The 27,446-nt window shown below is 43.7% G+C and overlaps 1 protein-coding gene across 3 annotated transcripts in view; it reads left to right on the top strand.

The window, feature by feature from the left end:
• The first annotated feature begins 15,192 nt into the window (after positions 1 to 15,192).
• whrna (whirlin a) overlaps positions 15,193 to 27,446 on the top strand; it is a 187,763-nt gene continuing 175,509 nt past the window's right edge. For all 3 annotated transcript variants that reach the window (XM_030084694.1, XM_030084695.1, XM_030084693.1), the window contains exon 1: positions 15,193 to 16,011. In XM_030084694.1, the coding sequence (XP_029940554.1) occupies positions 15,220 to 16,011 (792 nt within the window). In that variant the 5' untranslated portion in view covers positions 15,193 to 15,219. The remainder of the gene's footprint in view (positions 16,012 to 27,446) is intronic.

The following is a 27,446-nucleotide window of genomic DNA, read 5'->3' as shown; positions in this document are numbered from 1 at the left end:
TGTGTCACCCTAACAGTGTATTGACAACTCTACACATTAAACACTAATTGCTCTGAGTGTTATGAATTCTGCTGAACTCTGTATGTTCAGCCCCAATTAATACCAACAACATGACATCCTCTAAACCTACTGAGAAAATGACTTTCTTTATTTCTGACTCAGGATCAGCTTCATCAGTTCAGACTGTGTTCCTCCATTAGTTCTACAGAACAGCAACAGCACCAGGAGCCGCATTTACACTGTTAACACACATTTATATTATATACTCAGTCTGCTGTGTAGGTGTACTGCTGTCGTGAGGAGCAGGGTTTGTGTTCAGGTATGCCATGCAAAGTATTTTTTCAAGAGTTCAGAGGTCATTTATTCCTCAGTGACAGAAGGAAGCATGCAGTCTCCAATAAATCCTCCATCCAGGCTGAAGATATTATTGCCTCCATCAGATTCTTCTGAGTTCAGCCTGGTGAGGCTGTGGTTCTCAACAGCAGGTTACTGACAGGTTAGCAGGCTAGTAACACTTTAGCTTCACTGTGAGTTCAGGTGTGTATCATACCTGTAGATGTGTCTTAAGGTTTGATGCTGAGAGCATTTTCACAACTGGGAGGCAGAATTTAAAATGTACAGAGAAGTTCTGGGCCTCATCTGACTTAAATACAAAATGATGTCTGAGTTTCCAGCCAAAGAATGAGCTTTTCTCTCTGGAGCAGCCATGACTACAGCAGCAGGGGGTGGTAAAATCCATGGTAACGCAGGTTGTTTCATTCTCAGTTAAACATATCAGTAGAGCGGGAGGCTGCTCCAAGATAGCGGTCGATGCAGCGTCTATCATTTATATATCTATGGCGTCTACTGTTTATAGATCTATGACGTAGCGGTTGGTGCCGTAAAGTGCCGTAAAGTGCTGTAAAGTGTCGTAAAGTGTCACAATGTCTGAATACTGCACGGATGTCTGTTGTAATTCTGGTGTATTCCGTATGATTTTCAAAAGTAATCCCGCTCAGTAATCCGTGTTTTTAACAGATATACCTGTAACGAGATTACATGTTTTTTGTGTGTACTGTAATGGATTAGTTACAATTTTTTTGTATCCTGATTACGTAATGCCGTTACATGTAATCCATTACTCCCCAACCCTGCCTCTGACCCCTGAGAAGACCAGAAGCAGGCTAGAGAGGCCCTCAGGGCCCGGATAACCAGCGGCCATCCCAGAGCCCAGATCCAAGCCACTCCCCCGGGCAAACATCCACGCGCCGGTCCAGAAGAGGGCAGAGGAAAGCCCCGGCCGGGACCCCCGGCAGCCCGGGGGCCCGGGCCTCAGGGAGACAAGACCGGCATTCTGGGCTCTGCAACCCAACCCCTGGATCATGTAGATTGTCACTATTAAAAATCCTTAGTTTCTCATGTATGCTAAAGCAATACAAAGATTTCTGTCTTATCCACAGAAAGCTGAAGATCAAACACATTAAGACCTTACCGGTTCAACTGATCAAAACTTGCTTCAGTCTGAAGAGAACATCTTGAAACGAGAAGCACTAAATTTTGACACATCCCAGATGGCAGACGATAACTTCATGGTGGATATTGCCTTAGATATTGATCTAAGTGGCCTGTGCTTTTATGTTGGAATGGAGGACTGTGGCGAAACACAATGGGGAAATCAGGGGTATCAGTAACAAAAAAATAAAAGTATTTATCTACATGTAGATAACAATGCACAAATAAACAAACTAATTACTCCCACAGCTATGGACCAATAAAAACTCTGACATGATTGATACATATCACTAAATCTGTGATCAATCCTCACATCGCTCACAGATCCTGCCTGTACTCAGTGATTCTCGCTCGTGACGATGGAAACATATTCAAATAAGCCTCTTCATCAAGTGGTGCTGAGTCAAAATGAGGAGACATCATGACCTTTATCTGGAGGTTGGTTTCATTGAGAACAGAGACAGAAGACCAAGATGTGTGGAGAATCTTCAGCTGGTAGCAGATGAAGCCATGAAACCACCGAGCAAAAGCAGCTCTTGATTACTAAGAACCAGAGACTAAACAGAGGAAAGAGTGAGGAATACATTAGTCTGAACACAGGAATGGTGAATTTGGCTGCAACTTCAGAAAAAACCCAGAGAGATTTTTATTTAGTGGTCGAGGAGGATCTTTCTATTTGTCATCCATCACTCCAACAATAGAGAATCTGTGTTGTGAGAAACAGACTCACCCTCTCACTAAGTCATCCTGTTAGTGATGTGAGTGACTGAGTTGAGTGTCATAAGACTAGTTAAATATATTTACTAGATAACTAGAACTGTTATGATGTTTGTCAGTTTTCTGCCAGTGGTTCAAAGAAGTGTCAATAAGTGTTGAACCACTTCAGAAAGTTTTGAGCTGTTTGTTCAACAAACTAGGTTCATCAAAAATGAGTCAGTTTTAATACTGTTTGTAGTAACTCGAAGATTAAGGAAACACTCTAGTATAGCACAGAACATCTCACTGCATGTACTACCTGGTTAACTCTTTAACTTCCTGCAGCCTGCTGTAACTCCAGGACCCCACTGGAACATGTGAGCTGACCTCTGACCTGCCTGAGTAGAACATAGCATCCACATCTCTACACTGCTCATCTTCTGAAAGCTGTAAAAGCTGTAAATTAAAAAATTCTAAATGCAGCGAAGTGAAAATGTCGCTTCGATAATACCTCGCCTGTGTTTAAAAGTATAGAAATTGTATTGACATTACTCCAATTTCATTTAATTAAGTTCATTTCTACTACACAGATCTGAATATATTTAGGTTTGAACATTCAAAAAATAGATAATTCATATGGCATCTGGGTTTTCAAACGGCAGATTCTGTTTAATTAACATGAGGATTATGAGGAATCCTTGAAAAATGTTCTCCCCTGTAAGACGTCCCTGGATCCTAAAGCTTTGAGAACCATTGGTTTATAATGTTGAAGTCAGGTTTTTGTTTGTCAGACAAGGATCATTTGGTTTAATAACATGAGACTCTCTGCTGTTAGCTGGAGCTAAGTAGCTATTACTACCAACAGTGATCAATACTTACGTTCTTGAAAAACTTTCTGATATCCATCTTTCTTCCAGCCGTCCATGATCTTCTCATCCTGTTTTATTTGGCCTTGTGTGTTTCAAAGTCGTGGCATCCTGCAGGTCCAGGCTGCATGTAAGGTACCAGGGAAAGCCTGCACTGGATTTTCAGTGTTGTGGTCATTCTCTATATGATCAAGTGGAATGGACTGACTGACGGGCTGTCTCCAGCTGAGGAAAACTAACAAATTACTGATCATATTTAAGTAAAGAATAAACAGTTATATGATTATTCATTTGAAATCATATTCCAACCACTTTATGTATAAAATGAATTTCTAAACAAAATTGTAAAATTGTAAAAAAAAAAAAAAAAAAAAAAAATCTTAAATAGCCCCAAATAATTTAGGGGGGCTTCATCCTAAAATCGGCCAAACGGCGCCACTGGTAGCAGAACAAAAGACATGGCATCAAATATGTGTATCTTTTTTTTAATTCCAGACATATCAAAGAGTATATAAAATACCAGAGATGGGGACTGGAGTCATCGTAATTTGGACTCGAGTCCACTGGAGTTGCTGCTTCGATGACTTCTGGCTTGACAAAAGAATGAAAGACTTGAGACTCGACTTGACTTGAATGACTTGAGTGTTGTTGACTTTGTGTTTTCAGTTTGAAATTATTATCAAATATTACCTGATATGAGTGCAGGTTTAAAACGTGATTGGACCAATGTTCTGTCAGTCATGCGATCTCTATCAGCCAATCACAGAAGAGTGGCTTTGCTTCCATGGCCAATCAGAGGAGAAGGAGGGGTAGTAAAATAAGAAAAGTGAGAGAAGTTAATTCATTAATGTGGTTAAAAACAAAAATTATATTGAATATTGTCCAACTCCATCCGTCTTCACTGCTTTGCGCTGAATCATATTTATGTATGCATTATTTCATATATGAAATATGAATTTGCACAGAATAAATATGTATTTGTGTATATTCGAACAAAATATATTTATATAATTCAATCATTTATATCCAAGTATACACACACCTTTCGAGTACTTTTACACATACACACCTGTAACACATACAATGCCAGCATGATGTATCACCTCCAAAAGCTCAAATCAAATGAGCTTTTCCAAGATCAAAGTCAGAACAGTTGGTTTCTTTGTATCGAGGCAAAATGCATTGTTTTGCTTTGTTTTCTATCTCTCCACTCAATTCATATACGTCCGTCTCAACTTTTTTGGCATCACATTTGCATTTGTCATCAAAGATCTGAAGCTCTTCCCTCAGAAAACGAGAACCACGGAGCACGCTGCTTTTAAAGCCAGCAATAAACACGAATCCAGATTAATGAAACACATCAAAGAGCATCTCCGTGATGCGCGGATTGCTTCAATTAACTCCTCCTTGGTTTGTGTTTCTTCTTATCTCAGAGAAAGGCGTCTCGTTGTGGGAGGGTTACGAATCAATTTGGCGTGGCAGCCCTCCCCTTTAAAAGCAGAAAAGAGAGAACCAAACCCTCGTCGGTGTTGACTGTCTCTGGTTCTTCACGCGCTGTGCTCAGACTCTGTTTTAAAACGCCGTGACAGCCTCTCCTCAGGGGGGCTCCTCGTGTTGAAGACTGAATCAACTAGAATGCAAATTCACATCACCGTTGGCCTTTTCATCTCCCGGATGTGCTTGTAGATCTGCTGTGTTTAAAAAGCACTTCTTTCATTCAGGCCATCTTTCCCGTACGTTTTCGTCTCTACCTGTTAAAGTCTTATGCTACGTTCACACCGAAAGCGTCGCGGGCGTCGTGAGCGTTGCTTTTCTATGCAAAGTCGATGGTGGACGAGCGTCGTGGAGCGGCGGGCGGCGGGGCGGCGCATCAGGACCGTCATGAGCGTCGCTTTTCCAGCGTTTCGAGCGTCGACGCCCACGACGCTCATCCCCGGCGTCAGGAGCGTCGTGAGCGTCGCTTTTTGAGAGTTGGGAAAACTGAACTTTCGACGCGCTGCCGCTGAGCGTCAACCAATCAGAGACGATCCCTCCGGTACTACGTCACTACGAGTGGTCCGAGCACCGATGCGGGCCGGCCAGTGTTGCTAACTTGATGACTTTCTCGCTAAATCTGGCGACTTTCCAAAGCCTCTTGGCGACGTTTTTTTGTCAAAAGCAACTAGCGACAAATCTAGCAACTTTCTCCGGTGCTCTGGAGACGTGACAGGACGTCTCGTTGCTGTCGTCCATGAGCAGCGGGTGCTGCGTGAGCCCCTCCCCCGTCCCAAAGCGCTCACAAGCGGTCAGTCTCAGCAGCGCTCCCCGCTGCAGTCAGAGCAGAGAGGAGCAGAGCAGCCAATAGCGACTTTTCCGACAACGACGCGGCCTAGCTTTATTTAACAAATAAAGCCAAGCCGCTCTCCTGATGCGATCCGCCATAGCTGGAAACAGAAATCAGCCTCCAGCGCGCCAATTAACTGACGTGCATCAAGAGCGTCGCGAGCGTCGCGAGCTTTGTGACCACCCGGTGTCAAGCGTCGTGTTTAAAGCGTCACAAGCGTCAGCTTCGAGGCGTCGCAAGCGTCGACGACGCCCGCGACGCTTTCGGTGTGAACGTAGCATTACTCGCATCCCGTCAATGTCTTTCTTTTCATTTAGTACATTAAAAAAAAAAAAAAAAAAAAAAACTTTGAATATGTCTTTCTCGTTTTCAGGTCTCGCTCATTAAGAGCTTGACAAGGTTAAGTACAGAGGACACCCAGAAAGAAACCAAGAATCTGACTGAAGATGTGCTCAAGTAATTTCTTCCCGCTTTCTTTTCGCTGATATGAAGTAGAAACTCCACAGAGACCGTGGCCGCACTCAAACTGTGCCCAGGAGAAGTTTTCACCTCTTTCGATGGTTTTAAACCTTCTATAAATGAGTCACGGTTACAGTCATTCCACTCTTCTGACAAGAGTTTACTGGAAAAAAAAAATGTCTTCAATGTCAAACTGAAAACCGATTTCTTTAAAGTTGTGGTAATTATCAAAAAATGTAACGGTTTTTTCAAAGCATAGGTAAGATTTGCTCTGGGTGTCGTTATAAAGCTGCAACAGGACAAATCAACAGAATGTGGGATAACTCTCCTCAGCATGATTTTTCACTTCTGTATTTAGATTTTTTCAACTAAAAAAAGAACGAAAAGAAATACTTATGCGGTAAAACTATTCCATATTTAATCCAAACCTAAAGACCTTTAACAGCATTCAGACTGCATAAAAAAGTCATCATGTCTTGTGTTTCAAGTCTCCTGTGATTCCACTGTTTTGCTGTGTTTTTGCTGTTTTAACTGTTTACTCCTGTTTTTTTCCTCTTTTTTTAATCTTTTGACTGCAACACAACAAATCGTCCTTCAAGGGACAAATCATGAAGCTGAAGTTGATTTTGTACGTATGAAAGAATAATCACAGGGTGAGAAATCAGTTCAACTAAACTTTGAAAACTATTTAAGAGCCATCAGTGCATAAATCAGTTTCTCAAAAACATCGAATGGTTCTAGTTGGTTTTATGATGCCAACAGATCAAAGCAGATCTTTTGTGTGTGTGTGTGTGTGTGTGCACCAAACACAGTCCCCACACTGTCATAAGTGGAAATAAATTTTATTTAAGAAAAACTTTTCAACATTCTAAAAATAATGTCTATTTACATGAAAACAGCAGAATTTTTTTATTATTATTATTTTTAATCAGCACTGTTTCAGTGACAGAACAGTTTCTGCATCATGGAGCTGTTTGGTTTATGTTGACACTGTGAAAGACGTCCTCCTCATCCTTGATGAGGCGAGGCACGTTGTGGAGCCTCTTCCCCTCGGATAAACCCAGAGTCGTATTTTAGAGGTAATCAGCGGGAGAAGTTCAGTGTTGCGTGACTCATTAAGTTGCTTCAGAGCCGTTATGTGCTCAGACTGGTGTCCCTGCATCCTCCGTGCAGTTAAACATGGAGACATGAGGCACAGCCGGCAGCAATCAGAGGCAATCAGAGAGAGATTGAGCAAAGCGACTCTGAGCTGAACGCAGACAGCTACGCCGGGTTTGCTCTGGATCCGATGCATCTCCGCTGAAGAATTTCAACACTGTCACTCACACTGCCTTCGCGGTCTGCATGGTCTGCAGTCAGCTGAGGCTTCAGGTGCGAAACTGCACCAGTGAGAGCAGAAGATCCCACGGGTTCAGCTCCAGTCGGGAGTTCACGCGAGAACAACCCCGCTAAACAGGAAGTAAAAGTAAACGATAGCTGAATTAGCCAGTTCCATTGCTCTTGTTCATTGCTCATTTTTTTGTGTAATTTTTTGTCATACCCTGTATCTCTGTGGCCAGATGGGGGCGCTCGGGGCTGATTTTGTTCATTTTGCCTGCCCTGTCTCACCTGTTTGTCTGCTCCTCATGTTTTCCTGCCTGGTCGCCTGCCTCGCTATCGCCCTCATGTGTTGCACCTGTCGTCCCTCCTATTTAAGCCTGCTTTCCTTCACTTGTCCTTGTTGGTTCCTTGTGGGTCTGTCTGCGTGGTTCTGATTCCTGTGCCTGCACCAGCTCATCCCTGCTCGTTCCTGTGATCCTCATGTTTCTGGAAATAAAGGAGTTTTTGGATCAACATGAGCTGCCTGCACGCGGGTCCTTCCTACCTGCACTGTGACAATTTTGTTGTCATTTGACTGCCCTACAGTAACTAGATATAAAATAAATCATTCTTCTAGTGTGCTTCATGATTAGATCATGTTTTTGTTATGTATTCTGCCAGTAAAATTAAAAAGAAAAAAATAAGAAACGCAAAAGAAATATACCCGACAAGAAAAATACCTGAAACCCGAGGACATGGGGAAAATGAAACTTTCTGAAAATGCTCCCACTTGGTCGAAAAAACTGCTTTTCTGAAGTGCTGCTGCTGAACTTACTGACCACAGTTACAGTAAATAGTTCTTCTGCACATGCTCAGTAGATAGACAATAACAATGTTTTCCTCCAGACTGTCATAACTTCCTGTCCAAAATCTCATGTTCTGTAGTTTTATAGATGAGAATAATGAAATGTCCGTGTTCTCGCCACCGGTAATGTTTACAGCATATTGTTCTCTGTGTGGTTTCATTATGAAAACAACCAACAGCTCCCACTAGTGGCCGTGCATAAAAACTATATCGTTTTCAGTGTTTCTGCTGTTTCCATGTAAACAAACGTCATTTTCAAAACACTGACATGTGAACTTTTCTGAAATGAAAACGGAAATAATTATGGACTTTCACTTGAAAAGGTGAAATGTGAATGAGACCTAAAACTAATAGTTGAGCTGTATTCATGGATGACAACAGTAGAGCTTCAACTTCAGTAAATGGACCACTGTTATTTTAAGAATATTTATCACTTTAACTCCTGTAATATCTGTTTAATTTATTGTGCATTAATTCTTGGTTTTAATTGTTTTCCTTTTGAAGTCAGGTTAATCCACCTCTTCTCATGAGAAACAAGAGTAAAACTCTAATATGGAAATATAAGAAAACGTCAACGCAAAACATGAAGTTGTAGGAAAAAAAAGATTGTTTTTAAACTGTGCTTTTGCATCCCTGTTTACGGCCCATTTTTCTTCTGCTTGATGAAAACTGATGACTCTGTTAAGCATTTAATCATGAGCGACTAAGCCTATTAAACTGAAGTATTTAAGCCATGGTAATCCTCTGGAATGATTCATCTTAACCGTGAAACTTAATTGGGGGTAGGCATCCTATTTTCATTTAACGTGTTTTTTTTTTTTTTTGTTTGTTTTTTCTGGAGCGTTTCCAATCGTCTGGGGAACAAACAGTCACAGGTGGTCAACTTCTCATTTCCTGAGACCTCTGCCGCCATGAGAGTGTGTGTTTTCCTTCGGTCCTGCAGTTGTAAAGCAGCCGTTGGAGCTGAGAGTCTGTGAGAAGCTAAAACTCCTGGGCTCTGCAGGGGGTCCTGCAGGAACCCACTGTGTTCATTTGACTCTAATTCTGCTTCCCGTCCCCCCGTCTCTGCTCTTCTTCTCTATTATGGACTTTCAGCTCTGTTTTGTTTACTGGTGCAGTGTGTGTGTGTCTGTGACCTGTAACATGGTTTGGCTTCACAGTGTATCCCAGTTTTTGAGAGTTTGACTGTCATCAGTCAGCTTTAAACACAACCAGGGGCGTAAAAATGAGCTCGAAGGTGACTAAATTGACCAAACTGAAACAGCAGAAACAGGTTTTGAATACTTTATTTACTTTTATATATGGTGCCAATTGTTAGATGTGTTTTCAACCTTGTTCTGAAATAGCTGTTGGAAGTTTCCTCTCCTCCCTGATAATAAAGGATGTGGTTTATCAGTCGTAGTTGGCAAAACAAATAGATTTGAGTTCTGATTGAAAAACAGAAAAACTGACTATTCAAACTCCGAGACTCTATACTTTCAGAATCCTCTTACATCAAATTATAGAGCAGCTAATGGCATCTCAGTGTTGTGTTTGTGCACTAAATCATGGCTTTTTGCCTTCTGTTGACCTTCATAAATTCCAATTAGCGTAAGTAAGAGGACACATTTATTGGGCCTGAACCGAATATAAGGGTTCTGGGAATACTGTGCTCGTGTGATGGAAACGGAGGCTGGCAGATTTCGATCCCGGCACCGAGTGACGCTGCAATAAAGGCTGTAAAACCAGAGCTAATCAGCTTCCATTGTGTCACAGGCGCCATAAAATGATCAACCGGAGCCAAATGAGGCTGAAGTCACCGCAGACAGACTCATGCAGTTTGTGCCTCCAACCAAATGGACGCTCCCAGAGAGTTTAGTGTTGTTGTTGTAATTGCAGAGGAAAAATTGGCTTCATGTTCCCTTTTTTGGTGTTTGTCGCGATGAGAAACGGTGATTTGAAATGTAATGGCTACTGGAAGCAGCAGTGCGTCGTTCCAAGCAGACAGAGATACTGGACCTGGACAGTTTCCACGCAAGCTGGTAAATTCTGGAGCCCAAACAGCTCATTCAGACCTGAATTATTGAATCATATATGTATAACACCAAGGTCCACAGCAAAAATCTGTTTTTTCTTTTCTACTGATCCATCTTTCCCTCTCAGGCTCTGCTTTATTAGATTATATTAGGCTGAGTTAAAATTATGATTTAAGAAAATGTGAATGCTGTGATCATAAAAATGCACTTTTTGAATATTCTGGCTATGCTTCCATTTCTTTTTCAGAGGCTAAATGGAAGAAGCATAGGCTCTTGACAGGCGTAGGAAATGTAGTCTCCTCAAGCGAATTCTCCCTCGATGTGCTGCTGCTGTTTTCTGATTCTATTACACATTCTATTACTTCTTAATGAAGTCTCCACTGCTGGAAACGCCATCACACTCTTTCACTGGCAGCGGGCTGATGTGCTCGTTCGGAAAGTTACAGTCCTTACATTTGCAGGGCCTTGTTACTCATTTCGGACCCAGTATTAATTGATTTACTCTCACGGTGGTCGGATCCCAAACCTTTTGGTACTTTCATCTTTCTTTATCCAGCCTTATGAGAGCTACAGCGTCTCTCTTAGCTGATTTTGAACGAGAGACAGGAAACGTCGTGAATAAAACACCCATGTCTTAGGGTTGTGGGAAGAAGGTTGTGATCAGTTGATCGGTGGGTTGATTTGTCGGGTCTTCGGTCAGCTGCTCGTGGTTCAGGTCAAGGTGAACTTTGCTGGAGCTTTTTTTTCGGTATTTAGGTAAATCCTTTATAAATTATTGAGGCTGCTGGATCTGTTTATGTTTTCGAATATGAGTGACCAACAGACGGAGGAAAAAGTAAGAAGAGAATCAATGAAACTTTCTTATGAAAGTTTAATCGAAAAATTCCTCCATTTTCTAAAAAATAGCAAACACTGTTTTCTTACAACCTGAGTGCCTAAGATTACAAGAGAGAGAGCAGAAACCTTCCTCCTGAAATCTAAACCCACATCTCCTTTGTTTTTTGGCTTATTCATACTGATTAAGGAGTCAGTGAACCACTGAATGAAGTCCTCTCAAATAAGACTGTTATTAATACTTTCACCATTTAAAAGCGACACAATAACTGTGTCAAATTTACCAACAAGATGATTTTTAAAATGGCTCGGTCATGTATGTGTTATAAAAGAAATAAAACAGTAGAGAGGACTCAGCCTTGAGGGGAACCGGTAGAGATGTGAAGTTAATGAAATGTTCTTTATTCTCACTCGCTGGCTGCTATATGTGAATCAAAAATATAGATGTATAATTCAGCAAAAATAAACCAGAATCAATGTTAAAAGTGTTTTTTTGGTTAGTTGGTTATTTGGTTCACAACACAGTGACGTTAAATTCTTAAGTGAGTTTGAAACAAACTTCACAATTGTGCAAGAATTATTCTATCATCAGTCCTTCTGTGGTCCTTTATGTCATTATAATTTATGTTCTTTGTAAACTCCTGTATTGACCTTCCAGTGCTGCAGCTCTGTTGGTGAAATGATTCTGTGATTTCTCACAACTTAACTAAACTTTAAAAAAGAAAATCACTCTGGTGCCTTTGAGTCATGTTTCAAGCCCAGTGATTCTCTAGTTTCAGTCGCTCCCATTGATTTTTCACCATTTCTCTCTTAGTTACATCAACAAAACACGCTCCATCACTGAGCTCTTATTTCTGGTCTGTTTGTATCACACACTGAAATCCAGATTCCACAGAGCGTATTAGCAGGAGGAAGAATCGTGAAGAGATAAACCTCCTCTGAAGCCATGGCTGTGCTATCAGACGCCTGTTTTTGTCTCAGTTGCTGGTGTTGCCCCTCCGCTGACAGTTCTGCTGCGTCACATTGCTGACTCCCTCTGTGATTTCAGTCAGCTCTGCTTTAACCTCGTCTACTCCTCCAACGTTCTCTTCATCTTTGTCTTATTGATTCATTTCCAAAAGTCCTCTTCTTTTTTTTTTCCCCTCATCTGTCAGTCCCATTTTCATCCTCACTAATTGCTTCAACATTAGAGATTTTATCACCCGCCACATCCTGGGTCTAATGTCAAATTAAAATGACACCATGATTCTTCTTCTGAGTGGAAATGATGACATTCTGTCCAGGTCACAGCTGCTGCAGTGACTGCTTAATTTAGCTGAAGGAATATGTGCAACACTCTCAGATTTTAACTGGAAAACAGCTTTAAACTCTGCCCAAGACGCACAACGCCTCAGAGCACAGGGTTCCTCCTGCAGCTGATTTCAGAGTTTTGTGCTTTTGATTAATCACTCTGGAAGCTGGTTCAAGTCCACTTTGTTCTTTTGGCCTCAGCGTGAGGACTCACGGATCAGGGATTCCAACAGCAGGCAGAACTACATCAGGAAAACAGCTGGGAAACTGATACCTGTCCTGAAAACTGAAGGAACAATGAAGATGAAAGTCAAAAACACACCTTTTTAAATGATGTTTGATAGTTTTGTAATAAGTCCCTCAGTAAAATTGCATTCTTGCAATATGCAAATCCTATGAAACAGAGGTCCTGTGATTATTTGATTTGATTCAAATTCCTGCAAATATTCAGTATTGAATGCATCAATATAGCGAACCCAAAGTCTAATTGTACATAATAATTTAAGATTTGTTCAGGAGTTATTCTTTAGGTCCGGACAGGAACATCTGCAAACAACTGAGATCGTAACTTGTGTCCATCCCCTCACTCTTGCCATGTCAGTTACTTGCACCTCGGTTTCTTGTTTCATCTTGAAATCGTCTTAAATTACCTTTTTATGAGGCAGTAACTGGGAGGAGAACCCTCAACCTTCTCACTATGAAACGTTAACTTTAACCTCCAGAGTGCCACATTCATTCATTCGTGTTTCAGTTTCTCTGTTGACACATATCATGTCATATTTATTTATTTATTTATTTATTTATTTATTTATTTATTTATTTATTTATTTATTTATTTATTATTTTATGTTTAAATGACAAACTTCATTCTCAATTCTCTCATTTTTTCTGTTAATTTAGTAAATAATTTAGCCTTTAAAAGGGCCAAAGAGGAGAGTGACTGAAATGGTTTGTCCACTGAGTTCCAGAGTTTGGGCCCAGCTGACGCCTGGAGGTTCGACAGATGAAAGAGTTTTGGGTTCCTCGTTGGGTTGGAGTGAATGTCTGATGACAAGAAAGAAGAAACTTGTTGAATGTGTCTGGAAGGTCTTGTTGATGATGAAAGAATTTTAACATAAATGCACGTTTGTCAAGCATTAAAGATAAAACTGGTAAAAGTTTAATCTTTTTATGCAAAGGTGCAGTCAACTCTTCTGGAATAAGAACTCATTCTTAAAAATCTTATGAGAATCATTTGATGGAGAATGATTTGAGACAACCCAGACGATGCAAGAATTTATTAAACCACGGTACAACAACACACATTAACACACATGACTTTTTTATTAATTGTATTTGGTATTTTGTCCAGATCACAGTCGGCTCTACCAGTGTTGATGTTTAGTCAAACATCTTGTTTGACGAAACAGCTCCCAGGTTCAGTCAGGGAAGCTGAAACAGTCTCTGATTTGATGGTTCACCTCAAGACTTTGCTCTTTAATAAAACTCACAACTGGTTCAGCCCACCCTGGATCTTTTAGTGAAGATGCTGTAAGTTTATACTATAGGCAGGGCCGGCTCTAGGCATAGGCGAACTAGACGGCCGCCTAGGGCACCACGTACCGAGGGGGGCGCCGCGGTCGTACAAGGGGCGCCACGACGCTCTGTGTTCCGTGTGCCCCGCTGTGCAGCGGTCCGACGCACTGCGCTCCTCGTCTTCGGCGCTGCCCGGCACTGATCGGTATTGTTCGGCATCGCTCCTCAGCGCATCCCCCCCCCCCCCCCCCCCCCCCCCCGCCTAGGGCGCCTCTGAAGCCCGGGCCGGCCCTGACTATAGGTAGATCTATACGGAGGCCTCTTTTTTTCCTCACTCACCATGTTTTTCTATTAGATGTCACTAACATTCACTCTCCTGTAATCTGCTCTCTCTCTCTCTCTCTCTCTCTCTCTCTCTCTCTCTCTCTCTCTCTCTCTCTCTCTGTCTAATAAACTGTCAAAAACCTTTTCAGGTAATTTGGATGTTCAACCACTTATCCTTATAATATAGCTTCATTATGAAAGTCGATAGTATTCAGACTTTACAGCAGTAACATCATGTTTCAACTTGCATCAGCGAATTAAAAGGATCTGATATCTAACCACATTAAAATATTGTTTACTAATTTATTCATCATGCACATTCCCTAAATGGTTCGTAAATAAAATGAGAATAACGTGATGATGATGTGATTGTGGGCGTGTCCTTGCTGGTCTCAGGTGTTGCGCGCTCAGGTTGTTCCAGGCGACGTCAGGCTGCGTCACATCCTGAGCAGCGGCTCAGAGCAGCTCAGGGTTCAGTCAGTCTCCGCACCGTCTGGCTGGAGGATCCACGGAGAGCTGCTGGATAATAAACACACAGCCGACCAACAACAACGCCTCATTTTCTTTCTTAAGCGCAGCGCTGCTTGTTAAGGTGGATTTTCGTGCGTCGGGACGTGGTTTGGAACTAAAACGTAACCGGAGCCGGATATTTATGAACTCCACGGGACGCAACAGAGCGCAAAGGCAACTTTTTTCCTCTCCTTTTATTTTTCCCTTGCAGCCTTGAGGATATTGCTTACTGTTCCTTCTCGGATTGAGCGGCTGACTGTGGAGCAGAGGAGCGCGTCGTTCCTCGGCCGCGCGGGTTGTTGGTTGCGCCCCGGAGCGGAGCTGTTGACGGCGCGGGCAGGCGGACACCGGAGAAGCGGCCGCAGGGCTCGGTAGCCACCTGACCCCCCCTGGAAAACAAGACGGCGGCTAATGACAGGCAGGAGGAGAGCCTGACGTGGCGCATTAGTGAGCTCAGCGGCGGAGCGGGACGCGCTCTCCGACCGGGGCTGTCGACGCAGCGGTTTCCCGGGGAAGTTTTGCAGAGTGGAGTTGGGTGAATTTGTGGGACTGAATTAGACTCGGCCACGTTGTGAGTAGGAGTGGATCGCGGTGCCATGGGAATAACCGGAGAGCGGCTACTCCGCCGCCGCCGCTCGTGATGCCGCGCGTCGGACCGATCCCGCGCGTCTTGCCCGTTATGCGCGCTCTCTAACCTCGCGTCCGGCGCGGCGCCGCCAGGCACGTCGCACGATGAGCAGCACCGACCTGGAGCGCATGTCGCTCGGCTCCTCGGCCAACTCCGTGGCCTCCAGCGCGCGGACGCTCTCGGCCAACGTGCGCAAGCTGCACAACGCGCTCAACCTGCTGCTGAACGACTTCGAGAGGGAGCAGTTCATCCACTGCCTCAACGTGTACCACTCCAAGCGCAACGTGTACGACCTGGTGCAGACCCTCAACGTCATCCTCAACGCGCCCAGCAAGCGCCAACTTCTGCCCATGCTGCGGCTGGTCATCCCCCGCTCCGACCAGCTCCTGTTCGAGCAGTACACCTCGGAGGGCCTCTACTTAAAGTCGGATTTGATCGCGAGCAACGGCACCGCCGATCCGCCCCCTCCTCCTCCGCCGCCTCCTCCGCCTCCGCCGCCGCCGCCTCCTCTGCCGGGAGACTTCCCCGGCGCGAGTCCGACCCTCCCGGGCCACTACTCGCCGAACAACCCGGCGGAGTTCCAGGTGGCGCTCCGGGGCTCGCCGGATAGTTTCAGCACCAGCAGCGACGGGACAGCTCCGCTGGTGCCTCTGCTGGGCAGGAACTTCATCCACGAACCGCCGGGCGAGCTGCGCCACGTCTGCATGAAGCGGCACAAGAGCAACGAGGGGCTCGGCTTCAGCATCCGCGGCGGCTCCGAGCACGGCGTGGGCATCTACGTGTCCCTGGTGGAGCCGGGCAGCCTGGCGGAGAAGGAGGGGCTCCGGGTGGGGGATCAGATCATGAAAGTCAACGACAAAGTCTTCGAAAAAGTCACGCATGCGGAAGCAGTAAAGGTAAGGCTGAACTTTTTTTTTTTTTTTTTTTGTCCACGTGGAGTTTTCAGGAGGCGCATTTGTCTTCTCAGTGGAGGATAAACGAGCACTCAGGAATGTAAGAGTCATGGGGACTGTTCGCCTTTCCCTCCAAACACACCCCCCCCCCCCCCCCCCCCCCCTGGAGGTGATCAGACCGTGCACTACATTACCAAAAGTATCTGCTCATCTCTGCAAATCATTTGAATTCAAGGTTTCCAAATGGAAGTCACTGGGAATAACATCAACTCAGCCACGAAAAATCACACATTTCCCATTAAAAAGCCTCTTGGAAAGTGGATCGATGGTAACTCAAGTTCATATGACAGCAGATGGGCAACTATTTTTATTAATATAGTGTACCTCATGGTAATGATGTTTTTTAGTCTCAGTGTCTACACTTTAGATTGGAACAGAGAATGTATTTTGCTGGCTTTCTGTAGCAGCACCTCGAGTGTAAAGCTACTACTCGTGTGTAACTGGACACTCTGAAAGCAGGTGGTAACCATACAGGTGCAGAGTTTCCCTCTGGGATCCTGAGATCATGCTGCATCTACCTCACTTGGCCTCTTTTGAATACATGCAATGGAAGAAACACCTGTTTCTAAGTTAAAATACTCCCTCTGGTGATCAACCAGGAAGCATTATTTCAGAATGTAATGTTGTTTGTGTTGTTATGAGAAATATAACAACACTTTAGGCTCATTAAGAAACAGTATTTGGGACAAATTAGACTGCTTCAGACGTGATAATTATCAGGAAAACACCGAGGTGTGTTTGTGTTGGAGGTGGATGTCCCCCAGTAGCTGTAAAAGGAGAATAAAGACTGGATCTACTTTACCCTCATGCACTGTTGTGAATGTTCCCGAGTGAAAAGAGGGCCTATTAGTTAATGAGGTGCTAAAAGAGCTTGTTTGATTTGTGTACAGGAAGGATTGATTTAGAAAGAAACCTTGCTGGACCTTGTTTGGGGCTTTTTCAAGTGACTCCACTGAGCTGTCCATGGTGCTGAACATTTACCTGTTCCTATTCTTTCCATGCTGTTTCTTTCAAATGACTCTCCTCTGAGCTGTCCATGGTGCTGAACATTCGGCTGACCCTATTCTTTCCATGCTGCTTCTTTCACGCCTCCTAGCATGATCGATCTTGTGATTGCACTTACCCACACCTATTTGCCCATGCTGAAGTCCTATCACAGGGTGTCATAGTTCTTTAGGAAGCCTGTTTTAGTGGATCTATAAAGCTGCAAATGTGTTGTTCAAGCTTTGAAATGACATTTATGCTTGTTTGGAGTGAAGATTTGAACCTGATATTACGCGACCTCCATTGAAATGGCATATTTATGTGTTTTGTATCTAATACACGCTTTCTTTCTGCATCTTTTTCCATCTTGTTTAATTAGCTCGCTCACTGAAGTGTAACTTCTCATTATGCTGATTTTATCCAAATGTGTCACTTGCCTTTTTTTTATTACATAACACCTCCTGTCTGACTTCAGAGGGCCGTGAAATGAGAAGATTTTCTCATTCTACAGACTGTATGCGGTAGCTTGACATGATGCATGTATAGGACATCATTCTTATCCTTTTTCTTCTTATTATTCTTCTTATTATATTATATTTTAGCTCACTTACACATGAAAATTGGACAAATACGAGAGCAACAGAGTTTTTCAGCCCACTGTCTCTGCTGGAGCACTGCACACATAAACTACAAAAGATCAGAAACGCAGTGTTTTTAAGCCAGAGCTGCACCATATGTTAGTGTATTTGCCATAAATACAAACACTTCATTGGCTTTTCATGACTTTGTGCTTTGAAAGCTGCTCGCCCAAATACAGAAAACACAAAATATGATTTGCACAGAAAAACTGTGCTCTTTCTCTTGCCTCCAGGGGGTGTATTCGCTATCCTGCAGTTACACTAGCTATCCACCAGGGGGCATTTGAAAGGAGAAGTTCTGTGTTTTTGTTATTTTTGACCATTTCTTCTTGATTTTACTGTTTCTGACCAGGTGGGAAATAATTTGGGCAGAAAATGTATGAAAACGCTTGAACTGCATAAAAATGTATTTTTGGGAGTTATTCCCATATTTGTCACATTTGGAATTGTTTTGAATTAGCAGAGAATGAAAGAATGGAAGCTAAATTTACAGTAGTTCAATCTTTTATGATAAGTATCATGCAAAAACTATAAATTAGTGACATTTTTTGAATCCCCGTTTGTCACCGTGACCGCTTATGCTGTCCACCTCCACTCACTGCTGCATGTAGGTGTGATTATTTACCCACTCAAGATGAAGTTAGGCTGAATGTGGCCCCTGAGCTGAAAAATGTTCGACATCTCATGTTAACTGGATGAAGCTACATGTTAATACCACATCCACACATACTGTAGTTTTAATACAAATTATCTGAGTAGATTTCAGGGTGTTGTGTGTATTTTTCTTTCCTAGGACGGTGAAGTTAAAACCTGCTGGACTCTGCCTTGTTTGACTTCTCCTGAAGTATTCACTCAGTTTAAAAAGGGAGAATATACCTTTAACCTCCATGCACCAGCCGGGATATCTGAGCCGTATGTCTCCTTATCAGAAAGTTCTCACACCGGCCTTGGTCATGTCTCTTATGGAAAGATATTTATCTCAATGACACTTTTGAAAAAGGCAAATGAAGAAAAAAAAAACCCTGGAAAGATGAAGTTCAGTGCCCTCTCTGGCACTCGGAGTAGAGAGATACTTATCTGCAGCCATGCTGGGTAGTCTCAGTGAAATTACCACCAAAAGTGCCAAATATCTCTGAGCTGCTTTTTTTCCCCTTTTTTTTTTATTATTAGAACGTGTCTGTAGTGGAAAGGTCACTCGTACTGTATGTTCCCCCTGATGACCAGGGATTACGGCTCAGACCGAGTCCGTTCTAACCTTCACTGATCTTGGAAAAAGCCACTGGCGCTCATGCCAGCTCCTCTCGCCTGTGGATTTTGTTAAATTCTCGTTATAGTGGGCTCAGCCGCGAGGCAATCCTCTACCTGTGTTTAATCCAAAATACTGCACCCGTAGGCTTTTACCTAATGCCCACAGATGAGAAAGCCTTTCTTTTTCTCCAGTGGAGCCTTCAGGTAGAACTTATGGTTTTGCTGGGTGGCTGCCTGCTTTGAATTCTGTGGCGTAAAGCTTGTGAAAAGTTTCTGCTTTGTTCATTCTGTCAGTGTTTTGATGGGTAAGTCATCATGCACAGCAGCTGGCTCCTCTGGGGCTCCATTTATATTGCATCTCAAGTTGTTTTTGCATTTTGTTTTCCCAGAAAACCTTTGTGTTTACACGGGAACATAAGAGCGTTTTAAAAAAGTTGTGTTTTCAGAGATGAAGCCTGAATCTGCCCCCTTCCTGTAAATTACAACAAACTGTTGCTGCAGAACGTCTCTGCACCTCATGGAGAATTTCAGACTGCCAGTGACAGAGACCACCTCGTCTCCCCAATCAATCCTCAGTGCAGACCCGCTCTGGTCTCCGGAGGGAAAGTTAGCTTTGATGATGCTAATTATAGAGAGTGCACGTCGCTTTCACCGGGCAAATCGGACGCCGTCAGCAAATCCTGTTTTCACAATGCTACAAGTCCTCCATGTCGATAATGATTTTAGCATATCTGTCATTACAACCAGTGCGAGTCACTCACGCTGTTGTCGGGCCTCTCGCTGCAGGAAAAGCACCCGGCCGGCCGGGGCCCGGCTCAAACCCCCCGCGGAAGTCATTAATGCTTCGCTTCAGTCGTGGTTCTTTACATCTTCTCAGTTTGGTCTAAATGTTATTACATGCTTTTAGAACTGTAATCATTTTAACCTTTTAAAACCCTGCAAGGCCCGTCGATACGGCCTCGCATGCTTTCTTTAGGCGCTGCAATAAATCTGAGCTGAAGCAGGCTGAACATGCAGCACTATGAACAAACTTCCAACGTTATGCAAACATTTCACTTAGGAGGATTAGTCTGAATATTGAGCAGCAGATTGATTCTAAAAGCACTTCATTCTTGTTTTAAACAAAAAAAAAGTACATTTAATCAATAGTACCTCAGTTAACTGCCTAAATGTATTTTATTTGAGACCATTACTAAGATGATGAAATCCATATCATTTTCTTTGGTTAATTTTCCCATACTTTATAGTCGTATTAAAATGTCCCGGTAAGGCTTGTAAAACGCTGAGCCGAGGTTCGCTCCTGGCACATCAGAGCGATGAAATGTCACCGCTGAATCAGCCGCTGCCCGGACGCTCGTGATGGATCCACGTGTGACGGCGGTTCATCTCCTCCCGTCTCATCGCCTCAAACTGAGCAACCAGCTCCCTCAAAGCTCCGTAATTAGCCCCGTCAAATGTGAAGTGAAGAAAACTCCAAAGCGTCACGGACATCCTCAGTCTCAGTTTTGGTTTTACGGCGCGTTTAGAAAGCGGAACCTAAGCGTGGAATTAGTGAAGGATATTAGGAGGACTTACAAAAGGATGGAAAACGGTAAAATGATGATAATTTCTTATATTATGAGAAGAAATTCGCGACAGTGTTGAAATATGCTCACGTAACGACAGAGTAATGCAGTGTGACGAGCAGAAACTGCCGAATGAAGCTGCAGAACTGCAGTGAGTTGTCCACACGTCTCTGGAGGAGTTTCACAGTCGAGAGTCGCCGTTAAAGCAAAACAAGTTGGTCGTCTGTTATTGTTAATGTTTTTGGTACATGTGTTTATATGATTTCATTACAAAAACAACCAGCAGCACCCACCAGTGCTACCTGCGTCGTTTAACCGTTCTGCTGTTTCCATGTAAACAGATATTTTGAAAATGTTGCCGCATAAACGGGAAACTTTTCTGAAATGCAAACGCTAAAAAGATAAATTTTCACTTCATATAAACAAGAGGTCACTTTCTATCTGACAAGAACCGATGGGACAAGATCGATGTTATAAAAATATGCTTCATGTTGGTCAAAGTCAGTCACGAAACTACTCCACTTATTGAATTTTGAATATCTCTTGCTGGTGGTGATCAAATTGGACTTATAGCCCAATGTTCACACATCAAGCCAATATTCCTGTAGTTAAAAAAACCCAACAAAACCTAATCATTGACGTCTGTTGTTGCTTAGCGTTAGATTTATTCGTAAAGCTAAGCAGTCATTAGAAATACAAGGCACATTTGCAGTTAATGCAGTTTCAGCACGCACTTATTGAAAACGAGAACAGATTGTTTTGATGCATTTTTCCATCATACAGATTTGCGTTGACATTCATTCACATCTGTGTGTCCATCCATCTCTGTTTTGCATTTGCTGCTTAAGTTTAGTTTTCTTGATACAAACTTGTGATGAACAGGAGCAGAATCTGTGTTTTTGAAGAGAACAGGAACAGAAAAATGACTGGGTTTTGCAAAAGGCTGCACATTTACTGTCTCTAATCTGCCTCATTAACTGTGTTTCCAGCAGCCGCCGCAGCTAGTTTAAGAAAAAGAAGCTCTGAAAAAACAACTTCAGCAAATGTTGAACCAAACTGGCGACTTATCTCTGCGAGCACGGTAACTGAATGAAAAGTCCTTTGAAAAAAAGGCAATTTGCAGGCTGGTGTATTAACTGAAGGAATCGTGCCAATTTGCTGAAATTCAGCAGAAATCCAGTCCTAAGTGACTTGTTTTTAAAAACGCAGTCGACTTCCTTCTATGCATTCTAGCATGTGAAGTGGATTAAGCGAGGAAGTGGGAGTCTGAACGAGGCCTGAACCTGTCGACGGCCTCAAACCGGACGGTCCCATGTCGCAACCCCAGAATCGACCGCCAGCTCCTGATCAATTAATGGCATCATAAGGTTTTTATCTGCCTTCCACCATGGAATCAACACGCCGGTCCATTAGCAGTCTGCAGGTCTGCTCCCGATCTGCTAACCGGTCGCCAAGTCCCTGGCAGCTGCTTCAGCGTCGGACGGCTGAATTTACGAGGGTTCACTCTCTCTCTCTTTCTTTTTTTTTTTTTTTTTTTTTAATCTCCCAACCCCATCGGTCCCTTTACAGGTTGGTGCTCGCAGTATTTCTTAGAACGACTCCAGATATGGTTAAAAAAAAGAGAAGGAATACAGGAACACGTGTCAAACAGCAAAGTCGTCCCCCCGAAACCAATCAAATTAAGAAGTCTGTGGCTCAGGCGGTCTGCGGCGACACAAGACAAGATGTCTTACTCCTGCTGTGGCTCCGGAATACCACAATCCCTTCTCCTGTCAGTGTCCGGGACGCCGCGGCGGCGATGATAATGAAGAGGTAGAGAGCCGGCAGCTGGAGGCCGACTCTCCAGCTCGCCCTGGCAGCCAGTCCGGGGACCGGGGCCAACCGAGGCTTTCAGGAGGAAGGAGAGAGAGAGAGCGGCGCGCAGAATGAAAGTCGACAGTCGACTCCAGTCTGCTGCGCTCACCGGTCTGTCCCCAGAAGACGTCGGCAACATCAGTTTGTTCTTGGAGTGGATTAAGCCAGAGTGCCGGTTTCCACCAGGGAGAGAGCAGCGTGAATGAGCAATGAGACGCACTGGGCTATTTAAAGCCTGTGTGTATGTGTGTGTGTGTGTGTGTGTGTTTGTGGGATTACTGGTGCTATTTGTGAGGTTGTGTGAGAAGAGAAAGGACATATAAATTATTCTGCTCAAGCACATGACTATCTTAGCGCAACCTTGATTCAGTCTGTCTTTGCTGCGATGCAACTTTCAGCTGATGGACAGAAAATGAAGAAAACAATCTGGAGAATTCATGGTTTTGATTTTAATTGACGTGAGACGAATCTGTGATAAAAATGTGAATAGACTGGGTTGTTCTCAGGCCTCTGGGTGGCACAGATTGTCCTTTACCTCTTTATTTTCATTCTGCTCAACTGAAAAAAGTAATTTATTCTCTCATATTGATATCTATTCAGAAGGTTAATTGTTGCTATCCTGTCAATATTCCACCAGGCTTCACTTTCAAGTCTGAATATTGTCATGTATGACTGTATTGAGCCAGGGAAACAGTTCTCATTACAAAGAAATTGAACAGTTAAAAATATAAAAGAATGTTCTTTCACGTGGAGTTTGTGAATTTTATGTTGACATTTTTTTTTAAATATCTAGTTTGTCATGTTTAAATGTCAGTAGATTCTTTTTAAGGATAAAAAGTAGTTTTCAAAAAACGTCTTGAATTGAAAAATGCAGTCATCGATGCATTTCTATAATTTTCTGAAATTGTCACACTTCAAGCTGTTTCATGGACTCAGTCTTGTTTACGCAGCAACTCTTGAAACTGTTGTGTAAATGGAGCGTAACGATGAAATAACTTCATTATATTATTGCGACGTTGTGTTTGGTGAATTAGGAGGAGCCGTTACAGCCTTTTTCTTTCTTTTTCCTCTGTAAAGGATAAAAAATGATCAGAAATGTTGCGGCGTCCGGCTGTGATGTTCTGCTCTAACAGAGGCGGGAGGGGAAAGGGGGACGGTGATAAGAGAAAACAGTTCAGACCACGGATGTGACTGATAGACGAGCGGAGCGTGTCGGGAGCTGCTGCTCGTCCTCGCCGGGGTGAGGATCTGCTGAACTTCTGCTTTTGAAAGCGGTGGAGGAGAGTGCCGAGCAGACCGGAATAATGAATCTGAGCTGCCCTCGGCGAGGCCTCCGGCCCCGTGTTTGCATACCCTCATCGCTGTGCATCTAATAACTCCCAGTTTGTCTTCAAAGTGCGTGTGAGAGAGAGAGCGTCTCGTTGCCTGAAGGGAGCCTCAAGTAGACTTTACTCTTAAAGAAAGACCATGAATGCTAACTCTGGTAAAACCACAACAAAGGCCAAATCCTTCTGCTCGCAGCTTGTTCTGGTCACACTTTGAGCAGAAATGATCGACTCATCACGGTGAAGGCTGCTCGGCTTCAAAGCTTCATGAAGAGAGGAACTGGACCCGGATATATTCCCTGTGTTCTACACCACTGACCAATTCGCCTCAGTCAGTATAAGAAGACGTTATGCATTTTAACTGAGCTGCATAATCATAGTTTTAGTGCTGAATCCATTTTCATTGTTCTCCAGTTAATAGTCCCAGTGTGGTTTATATTTCCTTAATTGTCTTTCTGTGTGTGTGTGTGTGTGTGAGATGGTTCAGGGCACAGTGTGTTCTGAACAGGACCACCTTCAAAAACTGAGTCCACAGTCGTCACTGGGAAACTAGAAGCAAACCACTGTTTCGGTTCAAGTGCAGGTTATTTTAAAATATGAAGATAGTGTTTTAGGGGGATTGATTTCATTTTCCATTCCATCCTCCCATCCATCCATCCATCCATCCATCCATCCATCCATCCATCTCCAGCAGCAGTACAGAGATCAAAGAGGTTCAGACGTCTCTGACCCTCCAACCACAAAACCACAGAATCCTGGCCCGACCTCGGCCCTTCCTCTATAGGAGGCAGCAGGCGGGCGCCCTTATCGGATGAACCACCCCGACTGGCTCCTCTCCACGTGGAGGAGAAGCACTTCCACTTCGAGTCTGTCTCGGATGGCTGAACTTCTCATTCTATCATGAGGAGTGACGTCCGCCGCCCTGCGGAGGAAAATCATTTTGGCCGCCTGCATTGCTCAGAGTGAGAGAGGAAAGAGTCTTGTGGCGTCTCGGGCCCCTCAACAGCTGGCAAAGCCTTATCCAGTCTTATTATTAAATGCTTTGTGATTGTGTTTTCACCTCTCTGTACATTAGAGCCCAATTAAGAACTCTGTTTTGTATGAAAACAATCAAAATTCATGAATGAAAGAAATCCCAACCTGTCAGCTGCGCCGGTCATCCATATTGATACAGCAGCCCGAGCTGTGTTTTAATCCATAATGCCGCTGTGGAGGATTAATCTGTTCCTGCGACAGCTGCGTGGAACGTGGAGGCAGCGGATTGAAGTGTCGTCCTGGCTGCAACGCTCTGATTTAACAAAACGAACTTCAAAAGCCTCCCCTTGTGCTGCCCTTGAGCGAGGAGCCGTGCACCTCGCCGCCCCGCCGGCCAGCAGCGATTTGGCCACGGGCTGGCTCTGGCCGGCCTCCAGCTCCGACTGCGAGCGAACGTACGAGCTGAGAACGAGTCGTGGCTGAAGTTCACAGGATCAGCTCTTCTCTTTATTATTCCACCGCTTTCAATTTCACTGCCTCAAGGACGGAGGCAAACTTTTGCCCCCATTGTGCGAGGCAGTTTTCCTCCCTCCTGAAAGTTTGTCAAGAACTCCTTAGGTTGGAAATTCTTTTTTTTTTTTTTTTTTTTTTTGGGGGGGGTGGGGGGGCATAATTCAGAACTACATGTTTCTCACAATCCTAAAGTGAAACATTTACTCAAAGCTCGGCGAGTGAATGTTAGCCCAGTGCGAACTGTTTGATTCACCCTCATGAAGGCGAGTCGTTCTGTCAGAGTCCCAGAAGGCTCTGCTGGCCTGGAGTGATGTGGGAGGAAGGACGGAGCGGCGGAGTGGCGATAAATAATGAAGCTTTTGTTTGAAACAGGGATATTACATAACAGTGGAGTTCAGGATGTACAGAAACTTTATTTTTTTTGGTTATAGTAGCCCGGTGTCTCTATCACGGTTGGCTTTGTCTTTCAGCCAGTTCAGCCTTTCATTTCTTTTCCTCTCTTTAATTACAATGTAAAATATTTATGAACAGCTTTAATTCGATGGGTTGTGGCATCCTGCCCTGATAGATACTGAAATGTTCACTGACTGGGGAGGATTAATGGTGAGAGATGATGGAAGCACACTGAGGAGTTCACATTTGAATTTATGAGCAGACTAATTCAGGGAGACAGTTTTTTAAATGGTCACATTTTAACGTAGATATTTTCTCCTTTATGTGGAATTCCACAGCTCTCGATTCCATAGCTTTACACAACTTAAGCAGCATGTGTGTCTTCTCCTTTTGATATTTTGGCACAACATAATTTACAGTCAGTCTTACTGTTGTCATTTTCATTAATATTAAAGAATCTCCAAACCACTGACCTTGCTCTTGTCTACCTGCTACTGACGGAGGACTTCTTGTATCTTTGACGAGGACTCCGTGCAGAATCGGTATCTGTTCATCACGAATTCTTTGTCAGATCCAAAACATTCTGCACTCTGATATTTTGAGCGAAAGCAGACCAACATGACTTGTATTAATTATGAATTGGCATAACTTCCATTGCATTGTTGACTGCTGGACTAAACACACTCCTGGGGTTACTGGGCTTGTCGACATGATCTGGACTCAACTTTTTGAGTCTCTGGCCAATAGAAAGGAGATAGACAATATTAATATTTAGTGCCACCAGTGTTTGAGAGCAAAATGCTTGAATAATGAATTATTTTCTCAGAATCACATCTTTTGACATTAACAATTAACAATCGGATGGACGCCAGTGTTAAACGTGGAAAGTGTTTTGAAAAGCTGACGGATGCCTGATCATAATAATCAGCCTAAACCTCTTCAGAGACGTCACTCTTGAGCACTCACCCTTTTAAATTGTCACGTACTGTGTAATTAGCCTAGCATGGCAGCGGCTAGCGGCTCACTGGCAGCAGTTGACGAGTATGAAAGATGAGAAAACAAACAGTTCTGATCTGAACATGGATTCGAATGAGATCATTTTCCTTAAAAAAAAAAACTAAAGTTCCCTTGTTAAAAAGGAAAAAAACTTTCCCTTGGATGTAAAAGTTTGCATTAGCTGCCTGTTTGCTGCTGTTTCCACACCCTGCCTCCAGAAAGTCTGGTACACACCTCTGAATCGGACCTGCAGCTTGTCACTCCGTCCCTTTGGTTGGTTTGCACGTCTTGGATCGATGCTGGGTTCGCCACAGGCTGGAGGACCACCAGGGTATGAATGGAGGCATTCGTGACATGAAGAGCGTTCCCACCGGTGTCCGCGTTGATCGATCCAAACCCGAGGCCCAGAGCTTTTGTTTCTGGAACTGGCTCAAACATCAAACCGGTCTCATTGTCTGTTTCTCCTCTTAGGTGTCAAATAGCTCATCTTTCTGTGTGTGTGTGTGTGTGTGTTTTTACCCACCTCTGCCTGGCCCACCTGGGGACAGGACTCCCTGCCAGAGTAACTGGATTGTAACAGTCTAATTGCTTTACAATGGAGCCACCAAATGCTTGAGTTCACAGCGAAGGTGTCCCCAATCCATCACCTGGACTCCACGGCGCTAAATCACCGGAAGCAGCCATTAATATCCGGTCAATGAAGTGAATCCCTCCATTTCTGGGCACTTTGGTTCGCCGGCAGGAAATGACTTATTCTATTAGTCTCCAGGGGCCGCTGGGTTTAACAGACATCAGGTTTTATTGAGGACGTCACAGTCACGCCTCGCGTGAAAATGACGTGAGCTCACCGCATTCGGTACACAGCTGGTAAAAAGCACTGTCGGCAC

This window comes from Salarias fasciatus, assembly GCF_902148845.1.
Source record: "Salarias fasciatus chromosome 7 unlocalized genomic scaffold, fSalaFa1.1 super_scaffold_4, whole genome shotgun sequence".
Taxonomy (NCBI): domain Eukaryota; kingdom Metazoa; phylum Chordata; class Actinopteri; order Blenniiformes; family Blenniidae; genus Salarias; species Salarias fasciatus.
Note: the sequence above shows the minus strand (reverse complement) of the source record. Positions and strands in the feature narration are given on the sequence as shown.